Below are 19305 nucleotides of genomic sequence, written 5' to 3'. Positions count from 1 at the left end.
CTGCCTATTCATGTGGTGTACCTACATACATGCATATGTGCAGGCAAAACACTTATACACATAAAATTAAATCAATTGGAAAAAATTTTAAATTTGAAAAATAAAAAGAAGGGGCCACCTGTGAGATGGCTTAGTGGGTAAAGGTGCCTGCTACCAAGCCTGACAACCTGAGTTCAATTCCTGGCACCCACACATGCACGCGCACACACTGCACAATAAAATAAATAAAATGTAAAGGTAAAAGAAGGAGGAGGAGAACGTGTCCAGGCTGGGCATGGCGGTGCACACCTGTACACCGAGCACTCGGGAGACTAAGGACAGACTAAGGATCCAGAGAGTAAGGCCAGCCTGGGTTACATAACAAGAATTTGTGGGGGTTAGAGATGTATCTCAGTTGGTATTTACCTAGCATGCACAAAGCCCTGAATCTGACACCTAGCACCACATGAAACTGGGCATGGTGGCTCATGCCTATTGTTCTAGCACTCCTAAGGTAGATGGGAGGGTTAGAAGGTCAAGGTCATCTTCAGCTACAAAGCAAATTTGAGGCTAGCCTAGGTTATATGAGGCCCTGTTTCAAAAAAGAATAAAATTGTGTGTGGGTTGGAGGCATAGCTCAGTGGTAAGAGTGCCTTGCCTATCCGGGATTTGATACCAGAAGGGAGAAGGGGGGAATTTGTGTAGACTGCCCCGACATCCTTCAGTAACTGTCACCAAAGCCGAATATTAATTAATGCTTAAAAACAAAGAGGGAGGCTGGGCATGGAGGCTCATACCTTTAGACCCAGCACTCAGAAAGCAGAGGCAGGCAGATCTCTGTGAGTTCAAGGTCAGCCCGGTCTACATAGCAAATCAGGCCAGCCAGGGCAATATAGTAAGATTTTATCTCAAAAAACATCTCATCTTTCAGGGTAGAACATTTTTTTGAAAATTTAAACTGAATCTTTTGGTGGTCTGATGATGCCAGGATGTAGCTATCACCTGACTTTACCACCAACAGAATGAGCAGGTCCTTACTAAGCATCAGCTGTGGACTACAGAGCTACTGCCTCTTCTACACGCCCACTCCTGGCTTCACTTCTGGGAAACATGAGCCATTCTGATCAGGGACTTCCAAAAGTTCCTTTCAGTCTTGATTCTGTCACAAAAAGTTCCTCTGGATCAAACTTGAGCTTTGGCTGGTAAACTTCCACTGTTGCTCAATGTGAATGAATGTCCCAGTTCATACCCAGAATCAGCACACAATGGACCCCAGATCTCAGCAGCAAGCACCAGGAAGTCAAACCTTGCTTATGAACACAGAAGCAGAAAGTTAAGAGAGTGGACCTTGACAGCTCACATCAGTAATCCCAGCACTGGAGAGGCTGAGGCAGGAGAAGGACCAGGAAGGAGTTCAAGGTTAGCCTCAGCTACATGGGATGTAGTTGGAGAGATGGCTCAGGGGATAAAGACACTTGCTGCTAAGCTTGTCAACCTGAGCTCTATCCCCAGGACCTACACAGTAGGATAGAGGCCACTTCTGCAAGCTGCCTTCCAATTGCCACTCAAACTCGATGACGTGCTCACATCCCACGCACGTGCACAAACACATGCATACATGCCCATACCCACACAATATAAATTAAAATGTAACATGTTTAAAAAGAGCTGGGGATGTGGCTTGGCGGTACAATGCATGAAGCAAAAAATAACCATAAAACTAAAAATCTAAAACAATGCAACTTCAACTACATGATGTAATTCAAAGATTTAAGGGTCAAATGTCTCTAATAAGAAAAGTATTAAGGAGGCTGGAGGGATGGCTCAGTGGTCAAGAGCACTGGCTGGTCTTGCAGAGGACGGTTCGATTCCCAGCACCCACATGGCAGCTCACAACCATCGCAAACTCCGGTTCCAGGGGATCCGACGCCCTCTTCTGACTTCCGTGAGCATTGCACGACACGGGTGCAATTACACACATGCAGGCAATACACTCATACACATAAAATAAAAATAAATGTCTTTAAAAAGAAAACTATTTGCACACGAAGAGAATTCTCTCGCCCTTTTCTTTAATGTTAACAACAGCATCAGGGCCTCTTGGGTCAACGTGTCCTTAGCCAAATATTTACTTTAAAAGACTATTCCCCGAACAAACTGCTTCAAAGCCTACTTCACCATTTGCACAACCCACTTGAGAACTTTCCCAGAACACAGGCCCTTTAAATGGCGAAGTGGTTCCTCCTCCCAGGCCTGAGGGCTACTGAGTCAGGATTGCTTCACCACCCTCTGGGGCAGGAGGTGAGCAGCGCTGCACGCGCCCGGTCCTAGCGGGGCTGATTCACCCCAACTCGCCCTGGCCAGGCTAAAGGAGGGGAAAAGCCTCCCCCGGCCCCGTGGCTCTCATGAGCCGGCTCTGCTGCACTCACACCCCGGGCCAGGCCCAGAGGCCCGGCTCCAGCCCGGAGGCCTGGCCGCAGCTCCCCGGGTCCCCGCTGCAAAGTGCACGACCAGGGCGGCCCGGGCTCCGCGCAGCGCGGCGAGGCCCGTGCGGGTGGCTCGTCCACGGCTGGTCCCCGGACGCAGCCCGCCCTGCCCGGCCCCACGCTCACCTCCGCCGCCGCCGGTCCCGGTTCCGGCCCAGGCGGTCGGACAGGCGGCCGAGGAGCGCGGCCAGCCCGGGCCGGCCAGGCAGGAGGCCCAGCAGCCTCCTCCAGAACACCGGCCCCGCCGCCGGCGCCGCCATGGAGATCCGCCGCTTCCGCTTCCGGCGCGAGAGAACTTTATTGACAACGGCAGCGCGGACACGGCGGCAGGGCGCAGGCGCGGGAGCCGCGGAGCGGGTGGGGGACGCGCAAGGTCCGGTCCTGCGCGCACCTGCCGGGCTCGGAAAGAAGGATGCTGCGGAGAGCTCGGCGACCTGAGGCTGGACCTTCGGAGGTAGGTGCTGCGGATAGCCCAGCGCCCTAAGGCTGGACCCTCCATTCCAACTGTTTGATTGACAGTCCCAGCCCTGCTCTCACCTGCCCGGCTCCGGAGGAAGGATGCTGCGGACTGCTCAGCTCCCTGAGGCTGGACCCTCCATTCCTACCGTCTGATTGACAGTCCCACTCTGCGCTCAGCTCACCGGCTTCGGAGGAAGGATGCTGCAGACAGCTCTGAGGCTGGACCGTCCATTCCTACCGTCTGATTGGCAGTCCCAGCCCTGCGTTCGAGACCTGCCCAGCCCCCGAGGAAGGATGCTGCGGATAGGCCAGTGCCCTGAGGCTGGACCCTCCCTGCCACCTGTCAGATTGACAGTCCCAACCCTGTGCTCACCTCTGGGGCTCCGGGGGAAGGATGCTGGCGACAGCTCAGCGTCTTGAGGCTGGACCCTCCCTGCCACCTGCCAGATCCACAGCCACTGATAAGCAGCAGATTTCTTTTCCTGAACCATTACGGAAGACTCTTAGACTTGGACAGCCCTGTGAATGTGTTAGACCTGCACAGGATCTGACTTTGTAGTTAACAGCTGACCCACCAGGGTGCTGGAACCATGGGAAAGCCCTACAGAATGGAGGTGTTTTCCACTTTGTCAGACGCAGAACCTGCAGCTTTGAGGCACAGAGCTGCCCCACCAAATCTCATACAAAGCCTGGCCTGGTCACTCGGGCCTGTAATCCAGTAACAGAAGATCACGCAATCTCCCTTATACAGCAAATTCAAAACCAGCATGGTCTATATGAAACTTGCTACAGAGACTCTGTCTCAAAATGCATACATAAAATAACAAATTTCAGCGGGGCCTCATAGCACACACCTTTAATCCCAGCAATCAGGAGGCAGAGGCAGGTGGATCTCTGTGAGTTCAAGACCACCTTGGTCTACACAGGGAGTTCCAGGCCAGCTGGGGCTACAGGGAGATGCTGTCTCAAAAAAATAATTTCAGATGAATGACATGTCTTCCACTCCACCCCACCCTACTCCAGCACATTGACTAGTCCCAGACCCTGAAACTATACAGTTCTGGGTTGACAAGATGGCCCAGCCAGTAAAGGTGCTTGCTGCCTAGACTGATGACCTAAGTTCAATCCCCAGGATACACATGGTGGAAGGTGAGAATCAATTCCTACAAGTTGTCTGAGCTCCATATGCTTTCACGGTGATATTCACAAAACTGTGATACAATCACAAAATCAATAAATGAATGTCATGCACAGCTCTAAGACCATAAACTGAGGAGTGCAATCCTTAGAACACTTTCCCACTCATTTTGAAAAGGCTATGGATGTGACTCAGGGGTAGAGCACTTGTCTAACATGCTTGAGACCCTGGGTCCTCTCACAGCATGGCAGGAATGGAAGGTGACTTCACAGCATTCTGATCAGCAGGAAACATGTGCTGTGCCCTGTAATCCTGGCTGGCTCTCATAGGATGAGACTTGGAAACTGGAAAAGTTATTAAAATGTAATCATACGGGCTGAAGAGATGGCTCAGCAATTAAGAACGCTGACCACTCTTGCAGAGGACCTGGTTCGATTCTCAGCATCCACATGATGGCTAACTCCAGTTCCAGGGGAATCCAACACCTTCTTCTGACCTTCACCGGCATTACATACATGCAGGCAGTACATTCATACACATAAAATAAAAATGATGAAATATTTTGGGCTGGAGAGATGGCTCAGCAGTTAAGAACATTGACTGTTCTTGCAGAAGACCCAGGTTCAAATCCCAGCACCCATATGGCAGCTAACAACTGTCCATAACTCCAGTTCCAGGGAATCTGACAGTCTCTTCTGTTCTCTTCGGACATTGCACAACACGGGTGCACTTACCTACATGCAGGCAATACACACATATCCATAAAATAAAAATAATAAAATATTTTTTAAATGTAATCATACCCTACTAATCCCAAGGGTGTTATGAGGTTAGAATGAAACCCATGGCACTGAATTTTGCTTCCACCAAATTAACCCAGGGAAATTAATTATACATTCCCACAAGAATGTTCCTCTTAGCATTTCTCAAGCACAGTATTAAGAGTATGACGACAATTTCAGTGAAGGACTTGCTGTATCATTACATGGGAAGACCATACATCCTGAAAAATGAAATCCTAGAACAGTTAACAGCACTAATTTAAAAAAAAAAAAAAACATCACCAGCCAGGCACAGTTGCACATGCCTTTAATGCCAACACTTGGCAGAGGTAGACGGATCTCTGAGAGTCTGAGACTGACCTGCTCAACATAGCAAGTTCAGGCAAACCAGTGCCTCATGGTGAAAACAAACAAAAAATTCCCAGAGGCCAACAAGATGGCTCAGCAGATAAAGGTGCTTGCTGCCAAGGCTGACAACCTGATTTAATCGTCGAACCCCACATGTTAGAAGGACAGAACTGACTCCCCCAACTTGTTTTCTGACCTCCACATGAACTCCACAACTCTACTGTGCTGCCTCCCTGACAAAATTAATTAATTAATTAATTTTAATTAATGGTACTCAAGAGGCAGAGGCAGGCAGAACTCTATGAGTTTGAAGCCAGTCTGGTCTATGTAGCCAGTTCCAGGCCAACCGAGGCTACATAGTGAGATCCTATTTTTAAAAAAGTGTTTAATTAAATAAATAAAAGGAGACAACGGACTCCACAAAGTTGTCCTCTGACCTCCATACTTGTACAATAGCACTAACAAGTGCTTGCGAACACACACACACACACACACACATACACACATGCACAAAATCATGCACGTACACAATAATAAATGTTTATAAGCATTTTAAAGAAATCATAATAATAACCTGGCATGTTGACACAAGCCTTTAGTCCCAGCACTCAGGAGGCAGAGGCAGGAGGATCTCTGTGAGATCAAAGCCAGCCTACTACATAGTGAGTTCCAGGCCAGCTGGGGCTGCAGGGAGACCCTGGCTCAAAAAGACAGAAAAAGAAAGAAATCATAATAATAACAAAAATTACCAAAGAGTAGTATAAAGACTCTCTCAGGCAGGCCTGGTGGCCCATGCTATAATCCCAGCCCCCAAAAGGCAGAGACAGAAGGATCTAAAAACAAAAATCCATCAGGCTTGGTGGTGAATGCCCGTGATCCCAGAACTTGGGGGACAGAAGCAAGAGGATCTGGAGTTCAAGGTCATCCTTTGCTACATAGTAAGTTCAAGGCTAGCCATGGCTCCATAAAATACTGCCTCAGAAAAATAACAGTGTATAAGCTTGGCGGTGGTGCACAATTTTAATCCCAGCATTTGGGAGGCAGAAACAGGTGGTGGATCGCTGAGACAGGCCAGCCTGGTTTACATAGAGAGTTCCAGGCCAGCTGGGTTACAGAGAAACTCTATCTCAAAACAAACACCCTAAATAATAATAAATAGCAATATGTTGCAAAGTACAAAGAACAAAAACTGTCTCATTTTATGAAGGGGGAGGGTTCTCGTGGATTCCTTGGTGCAGTTTAGTCATTTACAGGCAATGAGATGCTGGGATTGGTTTCAGTGTTTAAATTTATATAGTTTTACAAATACTAGGTGGAATTTGATTCAGCTCTTCCGAGTTAGAAATGGTGAATCATCAGATTTCCTAACTTCCAGTAACAAGGATGAGACCACAGTACATTCAGCTTCTGCTCTGCCTGGTGCTGGGAGTAAACATTTGCCAAATGGCTGCGTGCACCATCGCCAGGTGCTCAGTGGTGATCCTCACATGCACCACAGGGCTTCCTGGTCATCCTGATAAAGAGAGGGAGGCCAGCTGCTTTGTACACAGGTTCCTTGCTGTATGAGGTATTACCTCCAAACTACAAACTACATAGTCTGTCTCCCTGGGAATTTCTGATGTAAAATGAGTAAGTTGAAACTGGAGAGATGACTCAGCAGTTTAGAGCACTGGCTGCTCTTGCAGAAGACCCGGGTTTGGTTCCCAGCACCCATATGGTGGCCAATAATTGTCTATAACTCTAGTAGTACCAGGCAATCCGATACCCTCTTCTGGCCTCCTCAGGAATTGCACACACATGGTTCACTTACATGCAGGCAAAACATAGACACAAAATAAAAATTAATTAATTATTAATTAATTAAAATAAATAATAGTTACAGACAGCAATACTGACATTTTAGCAAATTAAACTAAAATATTTCCATTTCTGGCAAAATGGGATGACCCAGGCCCTCCAGAGCCACACATCTAGAGCCTCTGGCTTCATGGTTAGTCTGAACAGCCGTAGCTAGTTAGGAAGCCATGACTTTTTCCCAGGACATATGCATTGTAAAGATTCCTAAATTTCATATAATGACTTTCAGAGACTGAGCGATTCTTATTTTATTTTTATATTAACTTTTTTGGCCAGGTGTGGTGACATATACCTTTAACCCAAGCACTCCAGAGGCAGAGAGAAGCAGATCTCTGAGATTTTGAGTCCAGCTTGATCTACATACTGAGTTCTAGGCCAATCAGGGCTACATACTGAGATCTTATCTCAAATTTTTAAATTCATTTTTATTCTGCCAGGCATGGTAGTACACCCCTTTAATCCCAGCACTCGGGAGGCAGACACAGACAGATCTCTCTGAGTTCAAGATGTGGTCTACATAGCATGTTCCAGGTCAGCTGGAGCTACAGAGAGACCCTGTCTCAAAAAGACCAAAAAAACAGTTTATTCTTTGGTAGTTTCATGTGTATATATAATGATTTTCAGTCCATTTCAACTCCTAGTACCTTGCTCATCCCTCCTCCTCTCTCTGAACTCTTCCTCCTTACAGTTTCCCTTCCTGCCATGCGTGTGACCCACTGAGTTTAAATTGCCTTTGTGAGCACCAGCAGGAGGTCATTTACTGGAGCACAGGCAACTTATCAATGGTTATACCACTGAGGAAAGTGACTGTCACCCCCACCAGCCACCACTAACTGCCAGGATGTATGGAGAAATTTTTAAATGCTCACATCTGTAAATTGACAAAACATGCCTTCCTTCTCCCAGGAGGCCTCACAACACGGGGCCTGGAGAGCCCAGAGAGCCTTGTATCCTAAAGCTGCTCCGAGGGCTCAGTCTGTGGCAGTCCTTATCATCATGCATGGGCATTCTCTATACATACCTTGAGGACCCCAGGTGAGATGGCATCTGTCCTCTGAGATCCCCCTCAGACCATGGAGACCCATCCACTGAGTCCTGCCCAGCCTCCTGCCTCCACCCACTACCTTCTCGTTAGTCCTTCTCACTCTTTCCCAAACAGGAGGTGCCAAAGTGAGAAAGACGGTCACGGTCGATGGCTTGATGACAGATAACATGTCTTCCCAAACGGAAAAGGAAAGCCATTCATTGGAAGCAGAGTTGACGTCAGGGAGCAGTGGGCCAGCTGCCCCCAGAGCAGGATGCTCTCCCGGGCAGGAAGTGCCAGGAAATCCTGACCCAAGGGCTCTTGCCTCCATGTGATTTACTCCCTGGACCCAAATCCACAACAATGCTGGAGGAAGGCCCTTGCTCCCCAGCTTCATCTCCCCCAAACACAAGCTACTAGTAACATCAAAGAGAAAGATGCTGACTGTGTAGCTCAGTTGATGGAATGCTTGCCGAGCTTGCAAAGGGCCCCAGGTTCCACCCCCAGCACCCCATACACCAAGGGTACACCTGTGATCCCAGCACTCAAGTGGTGGAAGCAAGAAGATCAGAAGTCAAGCTGGATCCAAGTCAAGTGGTTAAAAGCACTGGCTACTCTTGCAGAGGGCCCGGTTTGATTCTTGGCACTCGTGTCTGGTGGTTCAGCTCCAGGGGAATCAGGTGCCTCTGGCTTCTGCAGTTACCAGCACTCCCATGGTCCTGTCATTCCTGGGCAACGTACATTAAAACTTTTATTTATTTATTTTTATTTTATGTGTGTGAGTGTTTTGCCTGCATGTATGTAAGTGCGCCTGTGTTGTATAAAGCCCATGGAGGCCACAAAAGGGTGCTGGATCTCCTGGAACCGGAGTTACAGATAGTTATTAGCCAGATATATGGTGCTGGGAATCAAACACAGGTCCTCTGGAAGAGCATCCAGAGCTCTTAACCACTCAGCCCCCCAACATACATTTTTTGAAAGGCCAAAGAATAAATATTTTTATATTTGAGGGCTAGACAGTTTTAATGATAACTACTCAACTGCGGTATGAAAACAGTTATGTGGGTTTGTGAGATGGCTCAGCCAGAAGAGGTGGTTACCACCAAGACTGAAGCTGTTTGAGTCCCAGGTCCCACAGGGTAGGAGGGAACCGACTGCCACAAGGTGTCCTCTGACCTCAACTCACTATGTAGACCAAGCTGACCTCGAACTTATAGAGATCCGCCTGCCTCTACCCTCTTGAGTGCTGGGATTAAAGGCATGGACCACCATACCCAGCTTGTCTCAATTTTTTTTTTAATTATATGTGCTCTAATCCAAGAATTCAGGAAGCAAAGGCAGGCAGATCTCTGTGAGATGGAGGCCAGGCTGGTCTATATATCGAGCTCCAGTCCATCTGGAGCTACTGAGAGACCCTGTCTCAAAAATACCACCAACAAAAAATAGTTTATTTTTTATTGTGTGTGTGTGTGTGTGTGTGTGTGTGTAAATGTGTGCATGGGGTGGTGCATGTGCCATGTAGCATGTGTGGTGGTCAGAATCTTACAGAATCAGTTCTCGCCTTCCATCTTTATGTGGGTTCTGGGGCTCGAACTCAGGTCATCAGGCTTGAGCAGCAAGTGCCCCAAGCTGATGAGTCATCTGACCAGCCCCCCCAAACTGGATCACGATATTTGGAATAACCTGAATCCATGTTCATTGACCACAGTCATTCCAATTTGTCTCTAGAATAGACTGTCTCTTGGGGGTGACGGGATGGCTCAGCGAGTGTAGACACTTGCCAGCCACCAAGTCAAGTGACCTGAGCTCCTTCCCTAGAACCCAAATGATAGAAGGAGACAACCACCCCCACAAGTTGTTCTCTAACCACACATGCACCAAGGCAGGCATGCACGAGCATGCTTGCCATACACACACACACACACACACACACACACACACACACACACCACACACATACACTTGCATTAATAAATAAATGTTTTTTAAAAAACTTATTCACACTTGCATTAATAAATTGGGGCGGGGGGGGACTGGAGAGATGGCTCAGCAGTTAAGAACACTGGTTGTTTTTGCAGAAGACCTGGGTTTGAAATCCAGCACCAATATGGCAGCTAACAAGTGTCCATAACTCCAGTTCCAGGGGATACGACAGCCTCTTCTGTCTTCTGCGGGCATTGCATGACACTGGTGCACTTACCTACATGCAGGCAATATATGCGTACACATAAAATAAAAATAATAAATAAATGTTTTTTTAAAAATGTAAGCCCTGCCAGGCGGGGTGGGGCATGCCTTTAATCCCAGCACTCGGGAGGCAGAGGCAGGCGGATCCCTGTGAGTTCCAGGCCAGCCTGGTCTACATAGTGAGTTCCAAGACAGGTGGGGCTACAGGGAGACCCTGTCTCAAAAAGACAAAAATAAAAAAGTAAGCCCTATTTCTTATCCCCTTTGAGGTGAGAGCTATGCTTTTGTGTTAACAAGGGAGATAAGGAGACAGAGAGAGAGACTGAGACAGAAACAGACAGATGGATCTTTCCCACAGTTGTAGCCATGTACCTGGTATGAGCCCTTCTAGCCTGTGACCACCCCCCCGCAAAAAAAAAAAAAAAAAAGAAAAACAGAAGAAATTAGGGATCTTCTGGGACCAGACCTGGGTCCTTTGGAGCTATGGAGAGGCCCAGAGCAGCCCGAGGCAGTGAAGGACATCTTCCCAACGTGTAAGTTCAAATCAGCCACCTCCCCGGTAAGGGTGGGGAGCTGCTCAAGGTTCCTCCACTTAACACTGAAACTTTTCAATGTTGAAAAATCTTGTCATCAGAAAAACAAAACACCTATTGCTCAATGGCCCTTCACCACACCACACCGAAGCCCTGGGCTTTCTGGCATTTGATCAACAAGAAACCAGAACCCAAATTTCTGGAAATGCCTCCCGGGCAAAGCATCCTGGGTTTTTGGTTTTGGGTTGTTTTTTTTTTCTCCATTGATGTGAGGATAAATCCAACGCTTGGTTTCAGGGGAATCTTGGCCTCTTGTGGTGTGGCAGGCAGCCAGCACCACCCAGTAGAGCTACAGAGCCTCAAGACCCAGCAGCCCAGTACGTGGGGAGTCACAGTGGGCTGTGGCCTGTTGTGTTCCAGGGAACCCCGTTCAATAGCTGGGGAGTTGTTGAGGAGCTCTCCGCCATAGAATCCCATCCTGCCACCACCTTCCCTAGCTTCTCAGTGAAACAGAAGAGAGAGGCTGGCAAGTGCGTCTCCCTCATCACAGTCTGCCTTAAGAGACAGTCCCATCAAGCCGGGGCCTGGAAAGGAGGGATAAGAAGATCTGTCTTGTCCTTTAGCCAGGACTGGGGGACAAGGCCAGGCTGAGTAGTTGTGTTGCTGCCCGCTGCTTCTGACCAGGAAGAGAAACAAGGATGGGACAGCTGGCTTAGGGATGGGGCCAGGGCTAGAGCCCATGTCCTATTAAAGGGCCCATGGAGCATACCAGAGTGTTGATCCACCATAGCCAAAGACCCAGATACAAAAAAGGGTGTCAAGCCAGGCGTGGTGGCGCACACCTTTAATCCCAGCACTCGGGAGGCAGAGGCAGAAGGATCTCTGTGAGTTCAAAGCCAGCCTGGTCTACATAGTGAGTTCCAGGCCAGCTGGGGCTACAGGGAGACCCTGTCTCAAAAAAGACAAAACAAAAAAAACCCAAAAACAAACAAACAAAAAACAAACATGGATGTCACCTTTCCAGATTTTTGTTGTTTCTGTTTTCCAAAGATTTTTTTTATTTTTATTTTCTATGTGTGTGCTCCTGCATGTTTGTATGTGCACTGTGTGCATACAGCGTCCATGGAGGCCAGAAAAGGGTTCCCCTGGAACTGGAATTATAGGTGGTTCTGAGCTGTAGGTGCTAGAGACCAAACCCAAGTGCTCTGCAAGATTAGCAAGTGATCGTAATTGCCGAGCCATCTCTCTAGCCCTTGTTTTTTGTTTTGTTTTGTTTTGTTTTGTGTTTGTTGGAGGGGTTTTGTTGCTGTTTTGAGATGGAGGGGTCTAACAGTGCAACCTGGCTGGTGTAGACCAAGCCAGCCTTGAATTCATAGAGATCTACCTGCCTTGCCTCCTGAGTGCTGAGACTAAAGGTATGTGTCACCAAGCCCAGCTCCTTGTTTAGTTTTTGAGAAAAAGCATCACGTAGCCCAGACTGACCTCATAGCTGCTATGTAGTCAAGGATGACCTTGAACTCCTATACCTCCCAAGTGCTAGATTACATGTGTGTACCTCCTTTCTTGGCATTTCTTTCATTTCCCTCCCCTCCCTCATCCCTTCTTTCCCTCCTGCCTTCCTTCCTTCCCTTCTCCCTCCCTCCCTCCCTCCCTTCCTTCCTGTGTTTGATGTTAGTTTTATGGGCTGGATCTTACATAGCCCAGGCTGGCCTCAAACTTGCTATGTATCCAGGAAGGCCCTGAATTCCTGATTTTCATGTCTCAGCTTCCTGAGTGTGAGGGTTACCAGGCATTCACCACCACATCCCAGCTACATTTTTTAATTTTTATTTATTTTTATAGTATGGAGGATCTTGTGGAATAGATTCTCTCCTTCTACCTTTACATGGGTCCCAAGGATCAAACTCAGGTTGTCAGGCTTACGTCACGGAGCAACAAGAAGTGTCTCACTGGTCCAAGTTTCCAGGAGTTGTTTTGTTTTGTTTTGTTTTGCTTTTGTTTGAGACAGGATCTCCCTGTAGTCCCAGCTGGCCTGGAACTCACTATGTAGACCAGACTGGCCTTGAACTCACAGAGGTCCACCTCTGCCTCCCAAGCGCTGGGATTAAAAGCATACACTAGCATGCCTGGCAAGTTTCCAGATTTTAAATATTGTCTCAAAAAATTATTTGTTAATTATGTGTGAGTCAACCAATCCTCTTATATTCTGGGTTCAGTCTGGTTAGCAATTTGTATCTTCCTGTCAACAAAAGTGTAGGGGCTGGAGAGATGGCTCAGCAGTTAAGAGCACTGACTGCTCTTGCAGAGGACCTGAGTTCAGTTCCCAGCATCCACAGGGCAGCTTACAACCATCTAGAACTCCAGTTCCAGGGGATTCAACACCCTCTTCTGATCTCCACAGACATTGCACAACATGGGTGTACCTACTTACATGCAGGCAATACACTCAGACACAACTTTTTTTTTAAAGCCCTAGGTGTAACCAGAGAGAACCCCAGGACCACAGAGTGAGAGGAAGACAGAGTGAGAGAGGAAGGCCCAGGCAGAAGTTTGTGCCTTTCAGATGTGGACTCTTAAGGCTGTTTTCCCACTTACAAACTGCAGTTTCAGTTGACTAAGTTCCAGATGGTCCTGACCCTCCCTCCCATGAGCAAAATAAAGTGGAAACATGTCAGCTGGCAGCTGTCTTACCCCCAGCTTAAAAGTAGGGAGCCTTAGTCCTTAGCTGGTGAGAGGGCACTTGAGCAGATGTGAGCGTAGGAAACACCAGGCACCTGAGCTGGTAACACGCCAGTCCTCTGGGCCTTTGAGTCTTCCCCTACACCTAGGAGTACAGACAGATGGTCAGAGGGATGGACAAAGGAGTCGGTCACCAGGGAAACCCAGGATTTGGGTCAGCAGCCTAGGCCCTAGCCCAAGTTCTGCTACACATGCTCAGTGTGGTCCAGGTGGAAGCCGTCTCTAGACCTCTGCCTCCCATCAGCCCACTTTCCTTCCAGTGATTTGGAATCCCACAATAGGTTCTCACAACTTTGTAACTTTTCCCATACTGGAACCCAGAGCCTCCTGCAAGCTAGGCAAGCACTCTGCTATGAAGCTATATGCCCAGCTCTCTTTTCATTTTTTTTGTTTTGAGACAGAGCCTCACTAAATTGCCCAAACTGGCCTTCAACTCACTCTGTAGCCCAGGCAGTGGGTTTGAACTGTCAATCCTCCTGCCTCAGTCTCGTAGTTACCAGGTCTGGCTTGTGACTTCTTCATAGTACTTAGCACAGTCAAATTAATTAATGCCAAGGGGCTGGCAAGATGGCTCAGCAGTTGAGAGCACATACTATTTGTTTTCAGGAGAGGTCCTAAGTTCAGTTCTCAGCACCCATGTTGGACAGTTCACAACTGACCGTAACTCCAGCTCCTGGGGATCCAAGGACTCTCATCTCCAGGAGTATCTGTGTTCACATGTAGGAACCTAGATACAAACACATAATTAGAATCAAATAATAAATCTTTTCAAGAGTACTTAATACAGATACCAAATGTGGGATAATTTGGTCCTGCTAGAAAGATTCTAAGCTCCAGGAGAATGCAGACTGATAAATGAGCGTTACCTAGCTCAATTCGTGAGCACACATCCATTCAAGGAAAAGAAAGAAGGATTTTGTAAAGGAAGAGTTACAGATCCCTGTCTTCCCCAGGGATCTGCATTGCTACAAACATTTTGCTCACAATTATTGTAGAGTAAGAGGTTCTGAAATCCTAGAGACTGGTGCATCCTGGGTTAAGAAACTCTAAATAACAAACACCCAGGGGTTGCTAATGTGACTCAATTGGTAGAGTGCTTGCTTAGCATGTACAAGGCCATGGGTTCAGTTCCCAGCACCACGTAAACTAGGTATGGTGACTCTTGTAATCACAGCACTACGGAGGAGGCAGCAAAATCTGAAGTTCAAGGTCATCCCTGATTATGTAGTATAATCAAAGCTAGCTGCTAGTTTGGGGGTAAATAACACCCTGTCTCAAAAAAATAAAAATAAAAATAAATTAGGCCCAGGATGGTGGCATACACCTTTAATCCCTGGCCTTGACAGGCAGAGGCAGGTCGATTTCTGGAGTTCCAGGGCAGCCTGGTCAACAGAGAAAATTCCAGACCAGCCAGAGCTATATAATGACATCTTGCCTCAAAAAATAATAATGATTGATAAAACAAATATTTTTTTAAAATAGAGGCTTCCTGGGGGCTGGAAAGATGGCTCAGCGGTTAAGAGCACTGACTGCTCTTACAGAGGACTGGGTTCGATTCCCAGCACCCACATGGTGGCTACGAACTGTTGTCCTTAACTCCAGTTCCAGGGGAATCCGAAGCCCACTTCTGACCTCTGCGGCATTGCACAACACGGGTGCACTCACATACATGCAGGCAATACAGGCATATACATAAAATAAAAGTAATAAATAAAATATTTTTAAAAAATAGAGGCTTCCTGATAGTCTACCGAATCCTGATAGGATTCGGTGTTCTCACCACCACCGCCAGGGTTCAAGTCCCAGTCAGGGAAGCCTCTCTTCTGGGGCTGGAGACATGGCTCAGCGGTTAAGAGCCTCTCGCTGCTCTTCCAGAAGACCTGTGTTTGGTCCCCAGTAACCACAGGGTGACTAACAACCTTCAGTAACTCCAGTTCCAGGGGATCCAACACCCTCTTCTGGCCTCTGCAGGCATTGCATGCACACAGTGTACTCATATGCAGGCAAAACACTCATACACATAAAATAAAAATCAATCAATCAAAAAAAAGGGGGGGAATGTGGGACAATCTCGGTTTTTTCTGTAGCTATTAACTGATTAACACCTCTCTCTCTCTCTCTCTCTCTCTCTCTCTCTCTCTCTCTCTCTCCCCCCAGATGTATGTGAGTTCGAGGCCAGCCTGGTCTACATAGCAAGTTCCAGGACAGCTGGGGCTACAGGAAGACCCTGTCTCAAAAAGACCGAAAAATAATAATAATAATAATAATAATAATAATAAAATAAGGCTGTTGAGATAGCCTAGCAAGTAAAGGCACTTGCTCCAAAGCCTGACAATCGGTTTGACTCCCAGGACTCACAGGGTAGAAGGAGAAAACATCCCCATGGGTTGTCCTCTAACCTCCACATGTGCCCAGGGAGGGCTCAGGAGGGCTCACACAGACATATACACATACAGACTAAAAAATGGAAAAGCAGCAGCTATTTGTATTTCTTATGTGTACGAATATTTTGCCTGCATGTACACGGGTGCACGCAGAGGCCTGAAGAGGGTAATGAACCTCCTGGAACTACAAACAGTTGTTAGCTGGCATGTGGGTGCTGGGAACTAAACTCAGTAATTACGAACAGCAAGTGCTTTTAACTCCAGTTCCAGAAGAACATTTCTTAATTTTTTTTTTTTTTTTTTTTTTTTTTTTTTTTTTTGTCTTTTTGAAACAGTGTCTCCCTGCAGTCCCAGATGGCCTGGAACTCACTATGTGGACCAGGCTGGGCTGGAACTCACAGAGAGCTCCTCCACCTGCCTCTGCCCCCCCACCCCAAGTGCTGAGATTAAAGGCGTGTGCCACCATGCCCAGCATAAATAAATAATTTTTTAAATTTTGTAAAAACCTCTAAGCAAGGGGCTGGAGAGATAGCTCAGTGGTTAAGAGTACCGACTGCTCTTGCAGAGGACCCAGGTTCGAGTCCCAGAACCAGCCTTTAACTTTAGTTCTAGGGGTATCCAACACCCACTTCTGGCCTCTGAGGCATGACACAAGTATACTCACATACATGCAGGCAATATACTCATATACATAAAATAAATATAATAAAATATCCAGGCGTGGTGGTGCACGCCTGTAGTCCCAGCACTTGGGAAGCAGAGGCAGGCGGATCTCTGTGAGTTCAAGGCCAGCCTGGTCTACATAGTGAGTTCCAGGATAGCTGAGACTACAGGGAGACCCTGCTTCAAAAAGACCAAAAAATAAAATAAAGTAAAATTAAAAAAAAAACAAAAAACAAACCTCTAAACAAGCCAGGCGTGGTAGTGCATGTCTTTAATCCCAGCACTCGGGAGGCAGAGGCAGGGGGATCTCTGAGAGTTCGAGGCCAGCCTGGTCTACATAGTGAGTCCCCAGGACAGCCAGGACTACAGAGAGACCCTGTCTCAAAAAAAGACTAAATAAATAAATACCTCTAAACAACACCCATATGAGATCCTGGAGAGTACAACGCTCACAAGTAGGGGAAGGGGTAAAAGCTACCTCAAGATCCCTTCTTAGACTCTCCCCTCCTTGTTCCTGATGGAGACCCCACCCTCACTCCTGACCTACTGGTCCCCAGAGAGGTGAAGGCTGACTTGAGACCCCGGGAGGCAGAGAAGTCTGTCACTTCTCCTCCAAACTTGCCTGACGTTCAATGGATAAAAAATACACACCAGTGGCCTTCCCTGAGGAGGAGGACTTGGGAGGACCACCCACAGGATCAGATACTACAGGAGTGCCCAGGTGATGAGGAGCATGTGCACCTGGAGCTCAAGGGACCCAGCCAGGTCATAGCACACGGGGCAGGAAAGCACCATCCACCTAGTCGCCCTCCACCCAGCCTCTCCTGGATGCCCTGCAGCACAGGGCATCAGAGGAAGGGGGCCTCAGTCTGCCTCACCTCCTTACCCCTCCCAGGCTGGGCTCTCCTCCTGGGCACAGCCACTTCGGCTCTTGGCTTGTGGCCAGACCTCATTTGCATTGCAGCCCAGATGGCTCACCACAGCCTGGCTTCCCAGAACTGCCCGATTGCCCTGCTGTCTGTTCCCCCCGTGCAGCGCCAGCTCGGCCCTGCGGGTGCTTCTGAGCAAATTGACACTTCCCACCCCAGCCCTGGGCTGAGCGGGGTGTTGTTTGTTAGGGGTACGAGGAAGATAATTGCCCGGAATCTGACTCCCCTTACCCCCACCCCCAACTCAGAACTTGGACCAAACGTGGATTCCTTGCCACAGGCAGGAAGAAACTCACATGCCTGCCCGCCTCCCCCCACCAACTCCGAGCCATTCCATCCTCTCTGCACCCACCCTACACATAGCCATCAACCCCCATCCACATCTTGCCCTCTGCGGGTGGAGGACCCGGGGGCAGGGGTCTTGGCACTCAGGCCAGCCGGGTCCCTGGAGGGCACCAGGAATCTGAGAAGTAGTGAGTGGGTGGTGGGTTGGTGAAGTGTTTTCTTTCCCCTCCCCCTCCTCAGAGTTTTCTGGGAAACGCCAGGGGCCGGCTGGGCCTGGAATGTCAGGCTTGAAAAGCCTCCTTTGCTGCTGCCCCGTAGACATTTGAGCCGCAAACCTTTTCATTAGCTCTCTGCCCCTCCTGCCAGCAACAAAGGCCTGCAAACTGGAATCCCGCTTCCCGGCCGCAGGCCTTTGTCCTAGACTCCCTCCACCCGCTGGGATTGGTAGCGGCAGGAAAGGTTTCGAGAAATCGGGGTCAAACTGACATGTGACCCCTGAGCCCTTCCCCTTGAACCAGAGAGGTTTATCTGTGACATGGGCATCCTGGTCTTAACCCTGCTCCACTAGCAGTCTGGAAAGGCAGAGAGAGAAGCCCAGACAGCAGGTGCAGAGGTGCAAAGGGGCACCGGGGCTGAGCCACCCACCAGAGACCCAGGCAGGCCCGGCTCTGGGATAGTCACACTAGAGCATCAGGGAGCAGAAAGGAGGCAGACCTCCTCCATCTTTCCCACATTGACCAAGAGAAAGAACAGGGAAGAGGGCTGCCGCTGCCCCTGCCCCTGCCCCTGCCCCTGCCCCTGCCCTTACCCCTGCCCCTCTACTAGACTACAAGTCCCAGAAGGCAGGGAATTTTGCTTCTCAACTTGTACCCTGAAGTCCAGGAGACTAGCAAGCACAGAGTTGAAGCTAGATGACCAGCCGTCACACCCAGACCAGCTCCAAGTTTGAAGACAGGGAGGCCTTGGATTTAGCATGGCAATGGTGTGCAGTCCGGTGCCTAACCCTGTGGCAGAAGATCTGATCACCAACAATGACAATCTCATCCTGGGGTGGGGGTGGGGGGGTATTGTGCTTCTGTTCACCAAGCACCAAGCCGCACTATTGCCTCCAGTCAGCCCAGGCGCCAGCACTTCTTCCTATCCTGGGTTAGAGGAAGAGCCCGGCATATGTCACATGCCACAGGCAGGCAGCTGAAACCACAGTGCCCTTCCCCTCCACTGCAAATGCTTATCTTTATTATCTTTATGACCCTGTGTACCTTTGCCTGGAAATGGGATTCTGACTGCATCCGAGTTCTGCAAAAGGAGAGATTAGAAGGCAGCGGTAGCCTCCTAAATCCCTTAGCCGGGAAGAGAGCAGGGCGGAGCTGAGGGGCCAGAGCTGGATAACTGGATCTTTCCCCTTTAGCCACCCAGAAGATAAGAGAAGATGAGGCCAGGTTTTAGCTCTGGTCTGGGTCTAGCATCTCTGTTCCACTCCTTGTCTGGAAGTGGGTCCCTGGAAATGTCTCC

General features: G+C 48.6%; 1 protein-coding gene across 6 annotated transcripts in view; it reads right to left on the bottom strand.

Annotated features, from left to right (window-relative positions):
- Nucleotides 1-3796, bottom strand: part of Pgs1 (phosphatidylglycerophosphate synthase 1) — a 46116-nt gene extending 42320 nt beyond the window's left edge. For 3 of the 6 annotated variants that reach the window (XR_003846524.1, XR_003846523.1, XR_003846522.1), the window contains exon 1: nt 2592-2766. Coding sequence is in view for 2 of the 6 variants with exons in the window: in XM_008849644.2 (XP_008847866.1) it covers nt 2592-2725 (134 nt within the window). In the remaining 4 variants the exon portion in view is untranslated. Of the gene's footprint in view, nt 1-2591; nt 2808-3002 lie in introns of those variants that run through there. The other 3 variants (XM_029554353.1, XM_008849644.2, XM_008849645.3) reach the window with 3 other exon arrangements.
- Nucleotides 3797-19305: the final 15509 nt, after the last annotated feature.

This window comes from Nannospalax galili, unplaced genomic scaffold (assembly GCF_000622305.1).
Source record: "Nannospalax galili isolate Female #2095 unplaced genomic scaffold, S.galili_v1.0 scaffold945, whole genome shotgun sequence".
Classification (NCBI taxonomy): domain Eukaryota; kingdom Metazoa; phylum Chordata; class Mammalia; order Rodentia; family Spalacidae; genus Nannospalax; species Nannospalax galili.
Note: the sequence above shows the minus strand (reverse complement) of the source record. Positions and strands in the feature narration are given on the sequence as shown.